The sequence below is a fragment of the Vicugna pacos genome, chromosome 1, assembly GCF_048564905.1.
Source record: "Vicugna pacos chromosome 1, VicPac4, whole genome shotgun sequence".
In the NCBI taxonomy this organism is placed as follows: domain Eukaryota; kingdom Metazoa; phylum Chordata; class Mammalia; order Artiodactyla; family Camelidae; genus Vicugna; species Vicugna pacos.
Genome location: NC_132987.1, coordinates 4,554,463 through 4,574,762, shown reverse-complemented (window position 1 = coordinate 4,574,762; position 20,300 = coordinate 4,554,463). Strand labels below are relative to the sequence as shown.

At 48.0% G+C, this 20,300-nt stretch overlaps 1 protein-coding gene across 2 annotated transcripts in view; it reads left to right on the top strand.

Annotated features, from left to right (window-relative positions):
• RFTN1 (raftlin, lipid raft linker 1) overlaps positions 1–7,465 on the top strand; it is a 177,046-nt gene extending 169,581 nt beyond the window's left edge. For both annotated transcript variants that reach the window (XM_072945905.1, XM_006205325.4), the window contains exon 10: positions 6,087–7,465. In XM_072945905.1, coding sequence (XP_072802006.1) covers positions 6,087–6,470 — 384 coding nt within the window. In that variant the 3' untranslated portion in view covers positions 6,471–7,465. The remainder of the gene's footprint in view (positions 1–6,086) is intronic.
• The last annotated feature ends 12,835 nt before the right edge of the window (positions 7,466–20,300 follow it).

Here is a 20,300-nt window from a genome sequence, read left to right as displayed (position 1 = left end):
TTACTCAATAAAAAAATGCAAAACAAAAAACCAAAATGTCGAGCCTGGAATGCGGGTCATATGTCTGGAGCTGACATTTAAGAAAAGAGATCGCAAGGTTTGAACACTAAAGACACAGCATATTTAGTCCTCTTTTCATCAGTAAAGTGGACAAAGTTCTCCAAACAGAATTTTCAGCATTTGAAAGAAACTTCCTTGTGTATATATGAGTGTAGCTTCCAAAGCAAATATTAACCTCCTTCAAAGGTAATAAGTAATTTCTACGTTACGGGAGAAGTCTGCCTTCCAGCTAAAGTATTTGAAGTGGAGACGGAGATGGACAGTTTTTTAAATGTGTGAATTTAAAGGAGGGGAGGGAATAGCTCAGTGGTAGAGCATGTGCTTGGCATGCATGAGGTCCTGGGTTCAATCCCCAGTAATCTAGTTGAATCTCCATTTAAATAATTAAATGAATTTAATCTCATTAAAATAAACCCAATTACCTCACCAAAAAAAAAACTAGAAAGAAAAGAAAGAATAAAAAATAAAGTAAAATGTGTGACTTGAATCCACTAGCCCTGCTGACATGGGACTCTGGACACACTACCGTGAAGAGGAGGCTTTTTTCCTTTTCGGCACTTACTTCTGGCGTGGATGGCTAGTTGGGATGTTTTCTGGTTTAGGCACGGGCAGCGCGCCCGCGTGCCGAGGCCCCCTGGCTGGGAAGGCCCGTCCATCCTGTTCAGCTTACTGCTTGCTGCTTGAATTCAGAGACTCTCCCTGGAATGGCTCAAGATGTACTGGGCCCTCCGGGCTGGACTGCCCGCCTCCCCGGGGTGGGTTACAGACCTCCCCTCAGAGCCTCCACCACCTAGGATCTGAAATAGAGCCAACCTCTGAACAGCGCGGACATTATCCCGGCTATAACTTATAATGGACCCTCCGTATCCGAGGTTCCCTGAATCCACAGATGGAACCAACCACTGACCGTCTAGTAGCATTTCCTGCTGAAAACCATCCACGTGGGGACCCGCACAGCTCAGACCCGCGTTGTCCAAGGGCCGACTGTAATTTCTGTTGCTGGTGAGCGGTGGAGGCCGTCCCCAGCCCAGGAGGGAGCGGAGCCTGCCGGTGAAGGGAGGCGGGCATGCTGCGGAGGTGGGGGCCGGGGAGGCCTCCCTTCCTCCCAGCTGTTTCTCACGCGGTGAAACCCTGCCCAGGTGGTGTTCTCAGCTACATGGTTCTCACGCTGTGATCCGTGATCCAGCAGTGTCGGCCTCACCCAGGAGCTTGTTTAAAATGCCAGTCTCTCTCCCCTCCCCGGGCCCCCTGAGTCAGAAACCCCAGGACAGGGTGGGGGTCCCGTGTCTGAAGGAACCCCCCCCACCCAGGGACACTGATTCCCCCTCCAGTCTGGGAGCCAGTGTCTTAGCTGAGTGGTCTAGGGCTCCTGCCAGACCCACTTTGTGGTTCTCCATTCAAATTTTATCATTATTGATTTGGTAAAAATAGGCCTGTCAGGGAGCTTTCACTGTAGATACTCGTTTTGAATAAGACACCAAAGCATCTTTCCTGGCGGTGAAGGCCGGGCTGCCATTAGCTGACTGCCTGGCTTCGTGGGTCGAGCGCCTGGCTTCGTGGGTTGAGCACCTGACCTGGCAGATGTGTCCTAACGTCATGAGGTCCAGAAGCTGAGGCACCTTGTGTGACGGGCTGAGCTATTCCAAAGGTGTGTCACCCTTCCCCTGGCTTCCTCTCCTCTCTTCCTTCCCAAACAGGAGCCCAGAACCCCTCACCCACCAGGAATGAGAGGGTGGAAGTTAGTATGGAGCCAGAGGAACCTGTGTTTGAATTTCAGCTCTGCTACTTTCTGGCTGTGTGATTTTGGGCAAGTTACTTAACCTCTCTGACCCTCTGTGTGCTTATCATACAATGGTGCTAACAGTGCCTGGTGAGAGAACTGCTTTGGGGATTCGGGGAGGTGGGAAGCCTCGTCACAGTGTGAGACACCTGGTGGATGCCTTGGTACGTGCTTTTCTTTCCTAAGCGGGGATTCTGCAGGCAGTCAGCCCTCAAAATTCGGAAAATTTAGCTCTTAGATGATATGGACCCTGAGTTTTGGCTGCTGCTCCTTCCCTGCTTCATGAGCATGTCCCCCAGCAAAGAGGAGGAGGAGGAAGTGAACGGCTTGAGCCAAAGCCTGCTGGTGAACCGGCTGCAAGCCCCCGGGGCGCTGTGGTGGCCTGGGGGCCCCAGGCAGCCTGGGGAGCCAATAACGTCACCCTGCGCCATCGGAGGACACAGAAAATGGTGCGGACCTTGAAGGCATGTGGCTTGGCAGATTTTTCTGGGATGACTTGGAAGGACAGAAAGACGTGGGCTGGAATAGTTCCAGCCAGCTTGCCACATGCAGTCCCAAATCCTCCTCTGCCTGGCAGCCCGGCAGGGTCCTGCGGAAAGCGGCGGGTGTGCGCACCATAGGCCTCTCCCAGTCTGCATCCTTCTGTCTGTCCCATCAGGAGATCCATACAGTGGGACCCTCTCCGGGAAGCTGGATGTGGCCGGGCGTCCGAGGAACCGTGGAGGTCCTGTTGTTTATTTGGCGAGAGCAGCCTCAGGGAGAAGATGGGGTTTGCATTAGAAAATAACCAGGTTCCGGGGGGGGGGTAGTCTGGCGCAGGGGATCGTCCTGGCTGTACGCGGCCCACCTGCGGGGGGCGCTGTTCACATCCAGCACGGACCGAGTGGGCCCCGGGGTGTGCACCTCCGCCCTGCGGGCAGGGACAGCTCTTTTGGACATGAATGCCCTGCCCAGGGACAGACAACCGAGTGCCAGAACTGGGGTTTGAACCAGGGCCTTAGCCGCTGTGCTATGTATGGGTGGTGCTTGGGTGTCGTAGCATTTAGGACCTTTCAGGCTAAGCAGCCTCACCACCTTTTTGGCAAAAGTAAAACTCCCTCCAGCCTCTCTGACAGCTGACGTCTTGGATCGCTGTGTCTAGGCAGGCTTTACTGACCTCTTTCTAAAAACATGCAAAATGCAGAGGGCCTGGCTATTTGGGAACAAAACAAAACAAAACAAAACACTAGGCTCTTCAGTTTGGCCTGGAGTTAAAACGCAGCAGCAGCTGCAGGTGATAAGGCAGCAGTTAGGGACCATGACCCCCCGGGTACCTGAGAGCCACGCAGGGCCGGCCTGGGGCCGCAGAAGCCAGGTAGAGGCCAGAAGTCCTGGCCCCGCAATGGTGGCTGTGGGCCTCGAGATGAAGTGGGCACCTTTGGGGTGGGGGTCTGAGGCATCAGTGGGGGTCCATTGTTGGAAACTCATGGCTTAAGTAGCAGCCTGGCAGCCATCCCACGAGGGAATCCCCAAAAAGGAGCACCCAGGGGAACCCAAGCCAACCTCCTAGGTGAGCTCATTTGGGATTTGGGGGAGGGCAGGTGGAGGAGGACAGGATGGATGTTAAATCCAAACCTCGGCATGCACTTTGCTCCTTTCCCTCTTCTCTGATAACAATATTCTGACGTGCCAGTCTTGTACAAAAGGAGTTCAGTGCATGAACTCCAGGGTGTGTTCCGGCTGAGCCCCCTAAGTGTGTTCTGGCAGTTGTTTTATTTGAGGAAGCAGATCTCTACCACGGCAACCGCCACAAGGGTGGCAGACTTTTTAAGGATTTACGTGGCACAGGTTCGCTTCTTCCCAGCCAGGCGCTCAGATTTCTCTGCGACGTGGAAATCGTTTTTCCGCTGGTGGTGCAGCTGCCTTCCTGGGCTCCCAGCAAGTCATTAGAACGGACGACTCCCTTCACTTTTCTTTCCGTCACAGAATGGCTTAGATTGAAGTCCATGTTTGGTGAAGCCCGTGTGGCCCGATTCAAGTGGAAAGAAAGGAAACAAAAGAAAGAAGTGAAATTCAAGTGAAATTCAAGTGAAATTCAAGTGAAATTCAAGTGAAACAGCTGTGTGTCCCGTGGGCCAGAGCTGCACCTGCGGGGTGGCCCAGACGCTCCCCCCGGGATCCAGGCCCCCGAGTCTCTTCCCAGCGAGACCCCTCTCTCCAGCAGGGCCTCTGGACACCGGCCCTCACCCACCCAGCTCTCTATCCTCTGTGCCTGACGTGTCCCAAAGACCTCAGGGGTGCCATCACTCTGAGTGCACACCACCCAGCTCTCCAGCCTCTGTCTCTGAGCACTGCGGCCCGGGCCCCACCAGGGAGGACCTGACATCAAGACGGCAAAGCTCAGAGGGACCTTTGGCAGGAAGATTGGGGGACCCCTTATATTTGGAGAGAGGGATAAGGTCGCAGACCTCCCTGAGTTGTTACCTACAAAGCGCGCGCCTATTTTATTTATTTATTTATTTTTTTGCACATTTCTTTTACAAACACCTTTCATGCTTCCGTGTCTGCTCCAGTTCATTTGCCCAGATTTATTCCAGACGGTCTTCTTCTGGAGCAGTTCCTGTCGTCAGCAGACTCAGCAGGACTTTGAACTGATTTTTCAAATTGATTTCTCTTTCTGGAGCCCAGCCAGACCTGATGTGTGGATGCACGAGTGCCTCCTCACTAAACTCCAAGCTGTGTTCTGACCAAAATCACAGGACTGGCTCACAACCCCCCCTCCCCCGCTGCCAAAACCCGATGCAGTCAGCTTGGCCAGACTCCGTGGTCCTTGCATCCATCCATGCATCGCAGGAGAGGTTTGGAGCACCTTCCCTGTGCCAGGTTCTGCGCTGCATCCCAGGGACTCGGGTGCGCAGAGGACAGGTGGCATCCCTGACCTTGCAAGCCTACGCCTGGCGGCAGTACTGACAGCAGACGTATCTGGTATTTCGTGTGCTGGGCACAGCGCTAAGCCCATTACATGGGTTATTGCATCACCGAGTCGAAATAAATACCCTCTAAGGCAGAGCTTTGCGAACTCCGGCCCACCGCCTGTTTTTGTAGATAAAGTTTTATTGGAACACAGCCATGCCCGTTCCTTTACGTGCCATCTGTGAGCGCTTGTGTGCGACAGTGGTGGAGTGAGCGGCTGCAGCAGCGGCCATAGGGCCTGCAAAGCCTGAAGTAGTTCTCTGACTGTAGGAAAAGTTTTGGCCCTGATTCAGGTCAGAGTCATTCTCTGGGTTGTGTAGATGAGAACAGCGGCTGAGGAATCAGGCGGGAGCTCTCGCTCCGTGGCTTCGATGTGACGCAGGTCTTGCCCTGCTGTGACACTGACTGTGCCCTTGGTCCTTTCTGAGCTCCGTGGACTTCCCTGTCCCACAGGGAAACACTCAGCTGCAGGTGGGGCTCCCTGGGAGCCGCGTCTGGGATGAATCTGGATGACGTTTTAGGGGGAGTGCCCTTGGGAACAACACCCATGGGTAGAAGGGCGCGGGAGGGGGCGAGGGAGACTCTGGGCTGTGAGGCACTCGCAGCTGTGGCCTCGGCCAGCACCCCATCCAGGTCTCCCCAGAGCTGGGTGATTTGTTAGCTTTGCCTCGAGTTGGAAACCGGAGGACGGGCCGTTGTCCCCGCGTGGATCAGTCACTGGTCGTAACTCGGCCTGGAGGGGGAGAGCCTCTGGGGGTGGGGGGTGGCTGGGCTGTCTAGCAGAGGCAGGGGGCTGTCAGCTGCAGCAGTCCCTGCAGTGGTGGCAGGGGGCCCTGGGCGCCCACATCTGTGCCTTCTGACTCAGGTGACCTGGGAAAGAGGGTGGCCGGTGGGCGGTATGCACAGCTGCTCGAGTGGGAGTAGCCGGAGCGCTGGCAATCGGGAAGAGCAGGCCCGCGTCCCCTCCCCCATCCTGCTTCTCCCGATGGCCGGATTTCAGCACTTGCTTTCCCAGGCCTTTGATCTGGGGCCAATGGAAAGAAGTACCCCTCGCCCATTCCCCAAACCCTGAAATCCGCAAGTAAGATACATGCCGTGGCCAGCATCCTCAGGCTCTCGGTGGGTGTGACATTTGGGCCTTGATTTGGTTTGGTGCCGGACACACCCTGCTCCAGAAATACTGGAAATTGTGTGTCTTGCTGTGAGAAGTGACACTGTGTGAATGCAAACGTTCGTTGCAAGCTCTCCATTCACGGAGGCTGACGTATTTATCTCCATCTTCCCCAATTTCTAGTTTCAGTGGCGATTCTCCCGAGAAGAAATGCGCAACAGGCAGTCCAGGAAATCCAGGGGTAAGCGCGGAGCCAGAGACAAGCAGCAGACAGAAGAAAAGGAGAAGAATCTAGAAGACCAGTTTCCCAAAGCGGGAGATGTGGGAAACCATCTGCCAGGGCTGCAGCAGGAGGACTGGGCCTCCGAGGAGGTCACAGGGGAAAAGCTGTGTCCCGACGGCCAGCTCTGTGTGGATGGTGGGGCCGTGCAGAACGGTCCCTCCGGCCACAGCCCGGCCCCGGCTGGGGGTGGCGCTGGGTGCTCCGGTCCTGATCCTGGAGAGGGTGCCAGGGAGGGAGGTGCTGGGGAGGGAGGTGCTGAGGAGGCAGCAGCAGAGGACAACTGAGTCCCCGGAAGGTGTGCTGAGGCCTGACCAGCCGGCACACTGGAGGCACGTTGCCAGTGGCCCGGCTGGGGGCTGGTTGGCCCTGGTGTCCAGTGTTACCCTTTGGCTTGGCTTGACCTCTCCTTGTGAGCTTACCTGGGCCCTGTGAGGGCTGGGTCATTGACAGTGTTGGTTTCTGCACATCCATTTGAAACGCGTTGTGATGCCCCAGCGTTAGAACGCAAGAGGTCAGGTTACTCCTAGGCCTCGGGGCTGGAGGCCCAGCCTGGCTCCACCGCTCCTCCTTGGACGGGCTGGACCACCCAGTGCCGGTGTCCACCCCCGCCCCCAGGGCCTATGGGAGCCTTTGGGCCACATGCAAGGGCCTCCCTGGCTAGAGTGAAGGCCGAGCTGTTCATCCCCAGCCCCTCAAGGGCAGAGGGCAGAGTCCATCCCTGCTGTTCGCTGCAGCTCCCTGACGATCATGACAACCTCTGGCGCCCTGCCAGCTGCCCTTCTCCCCTCAACCCCCCTTGGACCCCATTGCTTTGGCAAAGAAAATGACATTGGGGAGGGGAGGTGCCCCACCTCCTGGCTTTTCTCAAAGTGTTCCCATAGATACTGGTAATCTGGAAATGAAGAGCTTATTCTGTGTGTGTACCTACTCTTGCAGAATGTCCGAGAAAGTATTCTGTGTTAGTATTAACGCCAAAAATTTTTTTTAAAGGTTTTTTATTCAGCACATCATATGAACATGCGTTCTGTCTGTCATTTTGGGGCACACCAACTGGGGGGAGCCCTGGTTATGTGCTGCTTTCATCAGTGTATCATTGGCCAAGTCACTTCCCATGGATGCTGTCACGTGTTTGTATCGCCCAGAAAGTGTTGTTGAGGCTTTAAGTAGTGCAGCTGGCAAACCTTGAGGGGAGAGCGCCAGCCGTCTTGACCAAAACAGCAGCCGGTCTCTTCTCTTTCTTGTTTAGTTACTCAAAGCAATAAATCACCTGTGAGTTTAATGCATTGTGAGTATTGAGAATTTATCACATCGCAGTGAAAGGTCGTAGCCTAGCGTCCAGAGGATTGGACCCTGGGTCCTCCATTCACATTGCCTAAGTTTCAGACTCCTGGCAACAACAGGATGACTTTGGAGAAGAGACAGAAGCTCCTGTGAGAATATTGGAGCCAGCTGAGCAGCTCTGCTTTCTGGTTATTTGTAGAAAGAAGACAGAAAACGAGAATCAGGTGCCAGCAGGTAAGTCAGGGTGTGGCCACCTCCCACCGCCCAGAGCGGTGGAGCCGAGAACAAAAAGCCCTACAAGCAGTTTCTAAGCAGGTCTCCAAGCTTTTAAGTCAGTTTCAAGAAGTGAGTCTTTGTTTTCAAATTTGCTAAAATAAAACACATTGTTCATAGATTTTTATGGGGCAGAATTGAAACCCTTAGACGGCCCCACTATAGTCGTTCTTCCTGTTGATTTTTGAGCAGACTTCCCTCCCAGCCCCCCAGAGCCTACCCACAAAGGTTGAAGGCTCTGTCCAAAGAGAAGATACTTTTATAAATATAGTTCTAAAGAAGGCAGTTTGTTCAAAGTTATTTTTAAATGACATTTCCCACAATTATACCCAGAAAGATCTACACAGCATTTTGACTTAATACACATACTATCTCTTAGCCCGTATTTTAGAGGACCACGACCCTTGAGAAATAGGCTCCCCAGCAGCGGGCTGGGGCGGAAACAAAGGCCCGCAGCTCTCAGGACCCCGGCCGCGCCCTCCAGGTGGACAGCTGACACCACTCGGAGTGGGGTCTAGTTTTTAATAATTAAATGACATTGATGGTGGCGGGATTTGTTGTGGAAAAAAGTTACAAGTGGATGTAGCTCATTTGAATGCGCAGCCTAGCATCCGCTAACGGGTAACTCCCGAAGGTCTTACCCTCCCGGCTCCTCCACGCCCCTGCTGCTGTCCGGCCAGGTTTCAGCTTACCTCGGGCAGTTCTCTATTGGCTGCACCTTAGAGTCACTGAGGGGGGAGTAGGTTAAGAAATTCCTGACACCTGGGTCCCACCCAGGAGGCTGCGGGTGGTTGCTGTGGGGCGTGGCCGCGGCCTGCGGGATGGATAAACCCGGGAGTCGGCGGTGAGGCCAGGAGGGAGCCCCACGGCCACGGGACGTCTAGGAATCCCATCCCAGCTTCTCTGTGAGATGAGGTGCTTTCTACGAAAGGTAAACAAGCCCCTCAAACCTGGTCCTTACATCCCGTGTGAGTGTGGGGCCGCTTGGAGGAGATTTTACTTTGCTGTGGTTGCCAGTAGGGGAAAAGGCTATGGTGCATGGGCCCTGCCAAGGCCCCAGTGACCAGCAGAAGCAGCAAAGACTTGCAGGGTTTGGCATGAGACTTGTGCACGTGGTGGTGAGTCCTTGGGGCTGCGGCGGCCACGGCGGGTCTGGAGGGACGGGGGTTCCTGAGAGGTGATCCGCTACCAGAGGCAGGGACACAGGTAGCTGCCCTGGCCCTGCTGCCACCCATGGGTAGAATCTTGTTGCAAATGCCACTCCCCGACGGGGCCTCCTGGGGAGTCCGAGGCACTCAGACTTGCGGGGAGGCCAAGATCTGCCTCATGGAGGGAGAAGAGAGGCTGCCCCAGAGGGTTCTGGAAGGTCTTCGGGCCAGTGTTTGCCTGCAGAAGGTTTTAGAGGGAAAGGGAAAAAAACCTCTCCCAGGAACAAGAGATGTTCCTCTGAAACTGTGGCTGAATTCTGAGCCTTTTACTCGAAGTGTAAATTTACCCATCCTCCTACGGATGCACAATTAAACTGCTTCCACGCCTGACTATTTTCAAACAGTGCTGCAGTGAACATGTTTGCTCGTTTCCTGGTGACCACGTATGAGAACGTCTTTGGAGTGTGTATCTAGGAGGCCTGCTGGGTTGAAGGATATACACACCTCCAGTTTATTAGATGTTGTCAAACAATTCCCAAAGTGACTACAGCAGTTTGTACTTCTGACGCCAGTGTCCAAGGATTCCTGTTTCCCCGTCTCTTCACAACGCGGGGTTATTAGTCCACTGATTGTCGTCACGTTTGTGTTAATTGCATTGTCCTCGTGACTGGTCGGTTTGGGCGTCTGTCCTGTTTATTGGCCATTTGAGTGCCCCTTTCTGTGAATTGCTTGGTTATACCTTTTCCTCAATTTTCCATATGTTTGTCTTTTTAAATTGATTTATGCAAGTTCTTTAGGGATTCTAGGCATTAATTCCTTGCTTATGATATGCATTGCAAATCTCTTCCCAGTTTTTAGTTTGATTTTAACTTAGTTTATGTTATTTGCCTCCATTAAAGTTTTAAAGTTTAAAAAAAAAAGTGGGGGAGGATGTACCTCAAGTGGTAGAGCGCATGCTTAACGTGCACAAGGTCCTGGGTTCAATCCTCAGTACCTCCTCTAAAATAAATAAATAAACCAACCAACCAACCAACCTAATTCCCTCCTCCCCCTACACCCCACAAAAAGTGTTTTCAAGACCTGCTCCTCACTCCTAGGAGGTTCAGGAGAGGATGTGGGTGCTTAGTGCCACTCAAGGGGCCATCAGGGGAGGGGAAGGAAATCTTACCAAATTGGCTTGAAAAAACGCAGGTGTACTGCCCTAAAGTGCACACGGCCACAAGGTCAAGTACTGACCTAGGGAGGTCCTGAGGACACCTGCGTTAGGGAAGTCACCAGGTGGCCTGTTTTGTGCTGGGCTTCATGGGGTGGACCCGCCCAGCCCAGCTTTGGAATCAGAGCTGGGCTAGCTGACACGTGTAAATTCAAGTCAGGTTTTTCGCATCTCCCAGCATCCATCTCCTCACGTGTGGAGGAGGCTGACGCCACCTCATCAGGTTTTTTTTGACGATTTGTGCGCTGTACGTGAAGCATTTGGTCTGTTGGGTGCAGTTAATCATATGCCTTTGGGTAATAACGTGGCAGAGACCACCCCTGTTCACCCGACACCCGTGGGCTCCTGTACTTCACAGCCCCTCTCGCAGTTGGGGGCCATGTGACTGGGTTCTGGCCAACGGGACATGAGCAAATGTGATGCAATCCACTCTGGGCCTCACCTTTTTTATTTTTTTAATTGAAGTACAGTCAGTTACAATGTGTCAATTTCTGGTGTACAGCACAATGTCCCAGTCATGCATATGCATACATATATTCGTTTTCATTTTTTTATTAAAGGTTATTACAAGATACTGAACATAGTTCCCTGTGCTATACAGAAAAAACTTTTTAAAATCTGTTTTTATATATAGTGGCTAACATTTGTAAATCTCAAACTCCCAAATTTATTCTTTCCTACTTCCTTTCCCTGGTAACCATAATACTGTTTACTATGTCTGTGAGTCTGTTTCTGTTTTGTAGATGAGTTCATGGTGTCTTTTTTTTTTTTTTTTTGGTTTCACATATGAGTGATATGGTATATTTCTTTCTCTTTCTGGCTTCACTTAGAATTATGAACTCCAGGTCCATCCATCTTGTTGCAAATGCCATTATTTTATTCCTTTTTATGGCTGAGTAGTATTCCATTGTATAAATACACCACAGCTTCTTTATCCAGTCATCTGTTGATGGGCATTTAGGTTGCTTCCATGTCTTGGGTATTGTAAATAGTGCTGCTATGAACATTGGGGTGCATGTACCTTTTCTAATTAGAAGAGTTCCCTCTGGATATATACCCAGAAGTGGGATGGCTGGATCATATGGTAAGTCTGTTTTTAGTTTTCTTGAGGAAGCTCCATACTGTTTCCCATAATGACTTCACCAAACTACATTCCCACCAGCAGTGAGGAGGGTTCCCTTTTCTCCACACCCTCTCCATCGTTTATCATTCGTGGACTTTTGAATGATGTGGGCCCCACATTTAAAAGCATCTCATGCTGCCCAGCCCTCCCTTATCCCACACCCTTGGCAAGTTCAAGATGGACTGTGACCTGAAGGATAAGTAAACCTTTGCTAGCCCCTGAGACGATAAAGTTTATCAGAAGCACAGCATATCCCATCCCGACTAATAGTAATACTGCGGTAATGTTTATAAAGTCTTAAGGTATTTGTTAGTGGTTTAAAAGTCACACAACGGTGAATGTGAGTCCCACCCTTGTCTGAATATTTTCACATCTCTAAGTGGATCACCCTTCACCAGAGTTATGCTTAATGGGACTAGATTTAAGAAAACGCTGGAAGGAGACATTCTAATTAATTTCTCAGAAGCACACTTTATCAGTCCCCTAATCTAAACATATTAATCAAGCCCGTTCTAAAGCACAAGTCAGGGTTCAGGATGAGCTCTCGGAGGGAGCAGTGGAATACAGTTAGGAGCAGGAATACGCTGACGGAGCTCACTGCCCACCCCCAGTGCGGGCTGGGCTGGCCCTGGGGGACCGTCCTGCTGGGCTCACCTCAGCAGGCCGGGAGCAGCAGTTGGGATTCAAGATGAGGTGGGGAGAGGGCTGGGGAGAGGGGGTGGGGAAGGAGGGCTAGAGCACAGGCAGCCTGGAGGCAGCTGGGAACAACTCCCTGGGGGTCTCAGCGGCCCTGCGAGGGGTGCTGATGCTGCGTGAGCAGGGCAGGGCGGCCTCCCGGGGGATTCCGGTTCTGCACCTGCTCCCAGAGTGGCGGCATCCCGTCAGACCCGAAGGCGGGACCCAGCAAGCCCTCCACTGGGGTTCTCGGTGACCATGGCCGGAGAAGGAAGCAGGGCGGTGTGCACAGGTTCCTGTTAGCTGTCACTGAAGACCTGCTGGCTGCGGGTTGCCGGCCTCAGCACCCACAAGAGGAGCCCCTGTGCATTCATGTGGGCACGTGGGGTCGGGTTCCTCTCCAGACGTGCAGTTCGAACTCCCACCCAGAGTGCTGAGTGCTGGAAAGCGATGGAGACGGACCCAGTCCTGGCTCCCCTGGGCCCCCCGCAGACACTGAGTAGTTGCCCCAGTGCTTGTAACTGTGCTGATTGGTACTGGCCATGGAAAAGCGGGCTGCCGTGAGGGCAGGCGTGGGCCGGAGGTGCGCCCGCCTGGGACAGGCTTGCAGAGGGAGTCAGCAAGCTAGGCTGAGACCTGAAGGCAGAGGTCAGGTGAGCCGTCCTGGGGAAGGCAGCCTGCCTGCTGGTGAAGAGCCCCCAAATGATTTTAATGGTGATGCTGGCAGTTACAGAAAACTGTGTCTTGGAAGTGAGGTAAAGGGCTTTGTTCAATCCAGAGGTGGTTTAAAAACTCAGGCTCCATATTGGCTGACTGACGAAAGAAGAAAAGTTTTTCAGCCTATCACTAATGCAGTGAAACCTACACTTCTGTATTTAAATGGGTAGCTCACTAATCATTAAACTCAACGTGGCTTTGCATTTTTCTGCTGCCTCCAAATAATATAAAGGCTCAATGATGTTAAGAAATAGATTTCACTTACCAGGGTATTAAAATGCTTCCTGTGGTGGACCTCTATGTGTGTGCACCGTCAGTCCTGGGTCTTTTTGATTCTTCCATGAACAAACAAGTAAATCATCTTGGAAGGGAGGACAGCCAACAAGCCTGCCAGTTTCTGGATTCACAAAATGCCTAAGTTACTGAACTGCCTAAAACTTCCTTTTCTTGCAGCTGGGGATCTATCCATTTAGCCCCTGTCTCAGTCTAGCCCACCTGAAGCCCCAGTAGGCAGATGTTGTCAGTTTTCTTCCTTATTAATGGTGAAGCTACCATTTCTCTTGAGCCCCAACTCCAGAATTTAATCAGCAGGACCGTGCAAGAGTCCTCTACATCAAACCAGACTTTCCCCTTGCTCCAGCCCCAGGCAATTTCTTTTTCTTCTGTCAATGTGGGAGATGCAAACAACAGTCACTGGAATGATTAATCAAATATTTGAAGACGGTTGAGGCACTCCGTGGTCATCACTCATCAGAATGGCCAACCTCAACTCCCCTTGGTCTCTAAGGCCTGTTTTCCCATCATGAAATTGTAGAACGGTGAAGCTGTAAGGGATTTTAAGTTGGCAGAGTCTTACCCACTTGACAGATGAGGAAAGCAGGTCACGGAGAGAGATGGGGGCAAGTCATGTGGGAAGCAAGTTGTAGAAATGGATGATTCAGGTCTCTCTGCCTGGCGCCACGTTCTTTCCATCAGGCCACACAGCCAGCCACACTCTTCCTTGTTCTTGGCTTCTCTAGGCTCCTACAGTCTCTAACAACAGAGAGACTAGTTGGATTAAAAAACTCATCAACTGGAATGCTGTGCTGGTGGGGTGCTCTGGTTAATCAAGACTCTCTGAAAAGATGGAGAGTCCACCCATGAGTGGCTGGGAGGATTTTAGAATAGGTCCAAGTCTGTTGAGGGGACGTCCCCTGAGAGGAGAGGAAGGAGGTCGGGTCCCACAGGTCTGGCTTTGTCACTCCCAGCCAGGTGACTGTGGGCGGGCCATCCAACCACTTCCCCTCATTTCCTTGTAGGTAAAATGAGACAGTAGCGTTCACCACCTACTTTACATAAATGTCGTGGAGCAATTTAAGGAGATAAAAAAACTCCTCATCAAATTCTAAGAACTTTGGTAGTGTTCAGTTGATAACAGAGCTCTAACCAAAATCCCTACTGCTGCAGAATTCAGGTGAACCCCAGAGTTACTGTTTCCTATCACTTTACCTTTATCACTTCACCTGCAAAAGTGAAGTTGTATCACCACGGACAAGATCTATTTGTGTTTAAATAACCTGCGGATGAAAAAGATGTGGTAAAGAATATACAGGATGAACTGAAAAGATAAATTAATGAAAACAGTGTGATTTCAGAACAGGTACAAACAAAGAGACTTCCGAAACAGAGTGGTGAGGGGAATTCAGTATGTGATAGAGGAGTCATTCCAAACCATCAGGGAAAGGGGGGAATGTTTCATAAATGGTGTCAAGCAACTGGAGAGCCAGCCATATGGCAGAAGTGAGACCCCTGTCCCCCATCCAGCACAAAAATTAATTCCCAATGGATTAAAGACCTGCAAAAGTATCAGAAGAAGATACATCCATAAAAACCAAGGGGGAAAGACTGACATATCTGATTATATATAAATGTAAAACTCTGGTATAAGTTATAAGAAACAGAATTCATGGACAGGTAATAGACTGAGGGAAATGTTTGCAATATATATATAATGCACAAAGCATTAGTATTTATTGTATGAAGAATTATAAATCAGATATCAAAATGGACAGTAAATGTGAGCACACAATTCTCAAAAGAAGAAAGAAATGGCTAGAACACTTGATGAAAAAAAATGCTGGAGAGCAAACAGGAAATTAAAAAAAAAACTTTCATCTAACTGACTAGGAAAAACTGTGTAAAGACTTAGAATATCTAGTATTAGCCAGAAGGTAGGGAAATGGGTACTTTCATAAGCCATTAGACTATAAATCGATCAGGCATTTATAGGGCATTTTGAAAATGCCAGGCAATTTTTGATCCAGAAATGACAATGCTAGCAATTGTACAGGACCATGTGCACAAAAATTACATGAACAAGTTTGTTCACTGTAAATTGTTTGTAATGGACCCAAACTCGGAAATGTCTGTCGGAGAGATATGGTTAAGTACATCCTGGTATATATATCCGTAATTTGCAGTGTGTTAAATGCAATGAAATCTAAAAGCACACATATTTCATAGGTATTCCACATCAATACACTGTAAAAGGTCTAACAGGCTGCCCAGCAAGCTTTTTATGCAGAAGTTCATTCTAGGTGAGGGAGTGGCATGGGGAGAGGAGAACTTCAGGATTTTAGTTTATGTACCTTTTATATTATTTGATTTTTTTAATGATCACATGTATCAGGTAATTAAAAAAGAACAAAGAAATAGACAGAATCTTGGTATGCTCAAGCAGAGTGAAATGGGACACGGGGATGAGATCAAAGAGACCGGGTTAGGTGAACGGGCCCTGCAAGGTTGGTAAGAGCTCAGAACAGACTGGATCAAGACGGCTGCTCAACAACTGGGGAAGTCTGGGTTCCTGAGCACGAAGCAAATGTTCGGTGGTGGGTTAGGAGGTATCTTTAAATGTCATCACTACACTGGCTGTGTAGGCGCCTATTAGGGAAGAGTAATATTAAAGACAAGACATCTCACTACTTCTCTGAGATGAGAGCAGGGTGCTTCTTTGAGGTTCATTTAAAATAAAACGAAATAAAAGTTCTCAAGTTGAATTATCAGGATATGATCATCTGCAATATCCAGGAATGAAGGATACTGCTGCTTTTTCAGAAAGAAAAGTCTCAGGCAGAGGCACATGACATTGGACGGTGTCTGACAGTCACTGCGTGTGCCCACGTACTGGTACGCGCACCTGCTCACATGGACACACTTGCGATACTGCATCGTGTAGGAACAATTCTCCCAGCACTGTCCCCAGGGTGGGTTCAGCCTTTCCCACTGTCCCCCCCCCACCTCCCCATCACTGCTGTAATGCACCCTGTCATCCAAGTTCTGCAGTCTCTCAATCAGATATAGTTGCAAAACAAAAAAGAATTTTTTTCCCAAAGCATTTCCACTTTTTTAAAAAAATTGAAGTATGGTTGATTTATAATGATGTTAGTTTCTGGTGTACAGCATAGTGATTCAGTCATACATACATATATATACTTTTTCATCATAGGTTATTACAAGATATTGAATACAGTTCCCTGTGCTGTACAGTAAATCCTTGTTGTTTATTTTGTATGTTTGTATCTCCTAATCCCAAACTCCTAATTTATCCCTGCCCCTCTTTACACTTTGGTAAGCCTAAGTTTGTTTTCTGTCTTTGAGTCTCTTTCTGTTTTATAAATAAGTTCATTTGTATTATTTTTTGAGATTCCACATATAAGTGATATCATATGATATTTGTCTTTCTCTGTCTGACTTAACTTGATATGATCATCTCTCTAGGTCCATCCATGTTGCTTCAAATCACATTATTTCATTCTTTTTTATGGCTGAGTATTATTCCATTGTATATTCCAATGTCTGTGAGTCTGTTACTGTTTTGTATTTGTTTTTTTTGTTTTTTAAGATTCCACATATGAGCAATCTCATATGGTATTTTTCTTTCTCTTTCTGGCTTACTTCACTTGAATGACATTCTCCAGGAACATCCATGATGCTGCAAATGGCGCCATGTTGTCGGTTTTTATGGCTGAATAGTAGTCCATTGTATAAATACACCACATCTTCTTTATCCAGTCATCCATTGATGGACATTTAGGCTGTCTCCATGTCTTGGCTATTGTAAATAGTGCTGTTATGAACATTGGGGTGCAGGTGTCATTTTGAAGTAGGGTTCCTTCTGGATATATGCCCAGGAGCGGGATTCCTGGGTCATATGGTAAGTCTATTCCTAGTCTTTTGGGGAATCTCCATACTGTTTTCCACAGTGGCTGCACCAAACTGCATTCTCACCAGCAGTGAAGGAGGGTTCCCTTTTCTCCACACCCTCTCAAGCATTTGTCATTTGTGGACTTTTGAATGATGGCCATTCTGGTGTGAGGTGATACCTCATTGTAGTTTTGATTTGCATTCCTCTGATAATTAGTGATTCTGAGCATTTTCTCATGTGCCTATTGATCATTTGTATTCCTTCCTTGAAGAGAATTGCTTGTTTAGGTCTTTTGCCCATTTTTGGATTGGGTTTTTTTTTTTTTATTAAGTTGTACGAGCTGTTTACACATTCTGGAGATTAAGCCCTTGTCAGTCTCATCTTTTGCAAATATTTTCTCCCATTCCATAGGTTGTCTTTTTGTTTTGCTTATGGTTTCCTTTGCTGTGCAAAAGCTTGTAAGTTTAATTCAGTCCCATTTGTTTATTTTTGCTTTTATTTCTATTGCTTGGTTAGACTGCCCTAGTAGAACACTAAGATTTATGTCAGATAATGTTTTGCCTGTTTTCTTCTAGGGGTTTTATGGTGTCTTGTCTTATGTTTACGTCTTTAAGCCATTTTGAGTTTATTTTTGGGTATGGTGTGAGGGAGTGTTCTAACTTTATTGGTTTACATGCAGTTACCCAGTTTTCCCAATGCCACTTGCTGAAGAGACTGTCTTTTCTGCATTGTATGTTCTTGCCTTCTTTGTTGAAGATTAATTGATCATAGGTGTGTGGGTTTATTTCTGGGCTCTCTATTCTGTTCCATTGATCCATACGCCTGTTTTTGTGCCAATACCATGCTGTTTTGAGTTTTATAGTTCTGTAGTATTGTCTTAAGTTTGGGAGGGTTATTCCTCCAGCTTCATTCTTTTTCTTCAGTACTGCTATGGCAATTCTGGGTCTTTTGTGTTTCCATGTAAGTTTTAAGATTATTTGTTCTAGTTCTGTGAAGAATGTCCTGGGTAATTTGATAGGGATCACATTAAATCTGTAGATTGCTTTGGTAGTATGGCCATTTTAACAATATTAATTGTTCCAATCCAAGAGCATGGGATCTTTTTCCATTTCTTTCAAACATCTTTAATTTCTTTTATCAATGTTTTATAGTTTCAGTGTATAAGTCTTTCACCTCCTTGGTCAAGTTTCCTAAGTACTTTTTAATGTAATTTTAAAAGGGATTTTTTTTTTTTACTTTCCTTTTCTGATATTTCATTGTGAGTGTAAAGAAATGCAACAGATTTCTGCTTTGTAATCTTGTATCCTGCTATGTTGCTGAATTTGTTTATCAGATCTAGTAGGCTTTGTGTGGAGTCTTTCTGTGTATAGTATCCTGTCATCCGCATACAGTGAATGTTTTACAGCGTCTCTTCCACTTTGGATCCCTTTTATTTCTTTTCCTTGTCTGACTGCTATGGCTAGGACTTCCAATACTATATTGAATAGAAGTGGTGAGAGGGGGCATCCTTGTCTTGTTCTAGACTTTAGCAGGAAAGCTTTCAGCTTTTCACCATCGAATATTATGTTGGCTGTAGGTTTGTTATAAATAGCTTTTGTTATGTTGAGCTATGTTTCCTCTATACCCGCTTGGATTAAAGGTTTTATCATGAATGGATGTTGAATTTTATCAAGTGCTTTCTCTGCATCTGTTGGGATGATCCTGTGATCTGTCAGTTCCCTTGTAGATGTGTGTTATCACACTGATTGATTTTGTGATGCTGAACCATCCTTGTGACCCTGGGATGAACATGATCATGGTGTATGACCTTTTTTATTTGTTGTTTAATTCAATGCATTTCCACTTTCAATGATAAAAAAGTTTCCCAAAGTATTTAAGTTGTTCCTCAAGATAACCTTTGTTTTTACTTTCCTACCTTGAATTTCTAGCACAGTGACTGCACATAGTAGACCTTGGGAATAGTTAATTAATTTATCATCTTCTAGAAAAAGCCATCACCTCCTTAGGTGGAGCACCACTGAATGATTCTTTTGGGTTTTTTCATAAAATCAAAATGTTACTTCTCTCATCTTAAGAAAACGAACTGTGGTTTAGTTAATAGTACTGTGCCAATTAACTGTGCTGTTGACTCCTTACTTTTGATAAGCATACCACACTGATGAAGGACACTGTCGTTTGGGGGAGCCGGGCAAAGTGTGTATGGAAACCTTGTGCTATTTTTGTGACTCTTCTATAAACCGAAAATTATTTCATAAAGTTTAAATAACAATAAAAAATGAGTTTAAAAATGGAGTTCTCTTGACCTCACTTCCCTTTCCAGCCACCATCCCATCTTTTCCCTTCCCTTCAGATTAAGTCTTTTATTTTTTCTATTAATATTTTTTTTAGCATAAGTCTTTTAAACGACTTATACTCACTTGTTACAATCTCTTTCCCCCCAGTTGTCCCCAAGCCCACTGCAAAGTTTCAGTCTTAACACCCCCTCATCAGGGCCCCCAGTGACCCTCCAGCTGCTCCATCAGTGGCTGCTCATCAGAACCCGTCTCTCCTGTCATATCTCAGTGTGACACAGCTGACTCGCCTGTCCTGCTGGAGACACTTTCTTCATGTGGCTTTCGGACAACACACTCATCTCCTTCTCCTTCCTCCTGTTTATTTGAGCACTTTTTCCAACTCTAATATCCTCAAACCTCACCAACCCCCATAACACAGTGTGGCCCCCCATGAACACAGCCGGGGCGACCCCCAACAAGCTGAACATGGAAGAACTGACCACACTGGAGGCAAACAGTCCAAGGTACGAAAAGCCAAGAGTTCATAATGATACTTTTCATCTCACTGGTTATCTCTGGAAGTTGCTAGGACACCAACTCCTAAGACTAATTGATAAAGGGAAAGAATCAATCATTGATCCTGTCTTTGCTATTCAGACTGATTTCAGGGCTGAGACAATGAGGGAAAAGTTCTTTTCAGAGGAATCACAGGTAATAAATGTAAAAAAAAATGATACAGATGGATAATTAATTCTTAGTGAAATAGTAGGTATAGGTCATGATCACCAGCTACTAAGATAACTGGGTGAAGGGTGATAGGGAAATTTATATGGGGGGGATCAGGCTGAAAAAAGCTGGACCCACTGATCAATCTTAAAAATACTAGAAGTGGACAGGGAGTAGGTGCCTCTTTGGGATGCAATAGAAATACAAACACCACCAATGGTGTCGTCTTGCAAAAGAAGATCTTGACTCTGAATCTAAATGAGCTCTAGATCTACTTACCAGCTGACGGGAAATGCAGAGGATGGAGGGTCATGTCCAATACCACCTCGAGGATAGAGCATGCTGGGCTAGCAACGTGGGAAAGTCTGTAGGACTGGTAACCCAGTTTCTTCAACAAAGTGTAATCTATGGAGATGTGTGTGGGGCGAGGACAGAGGACTGTGGATTAGAAGAAACTCAAAAGACATATCAAGCAAACGCAATGTGTAGACTTTGAGGC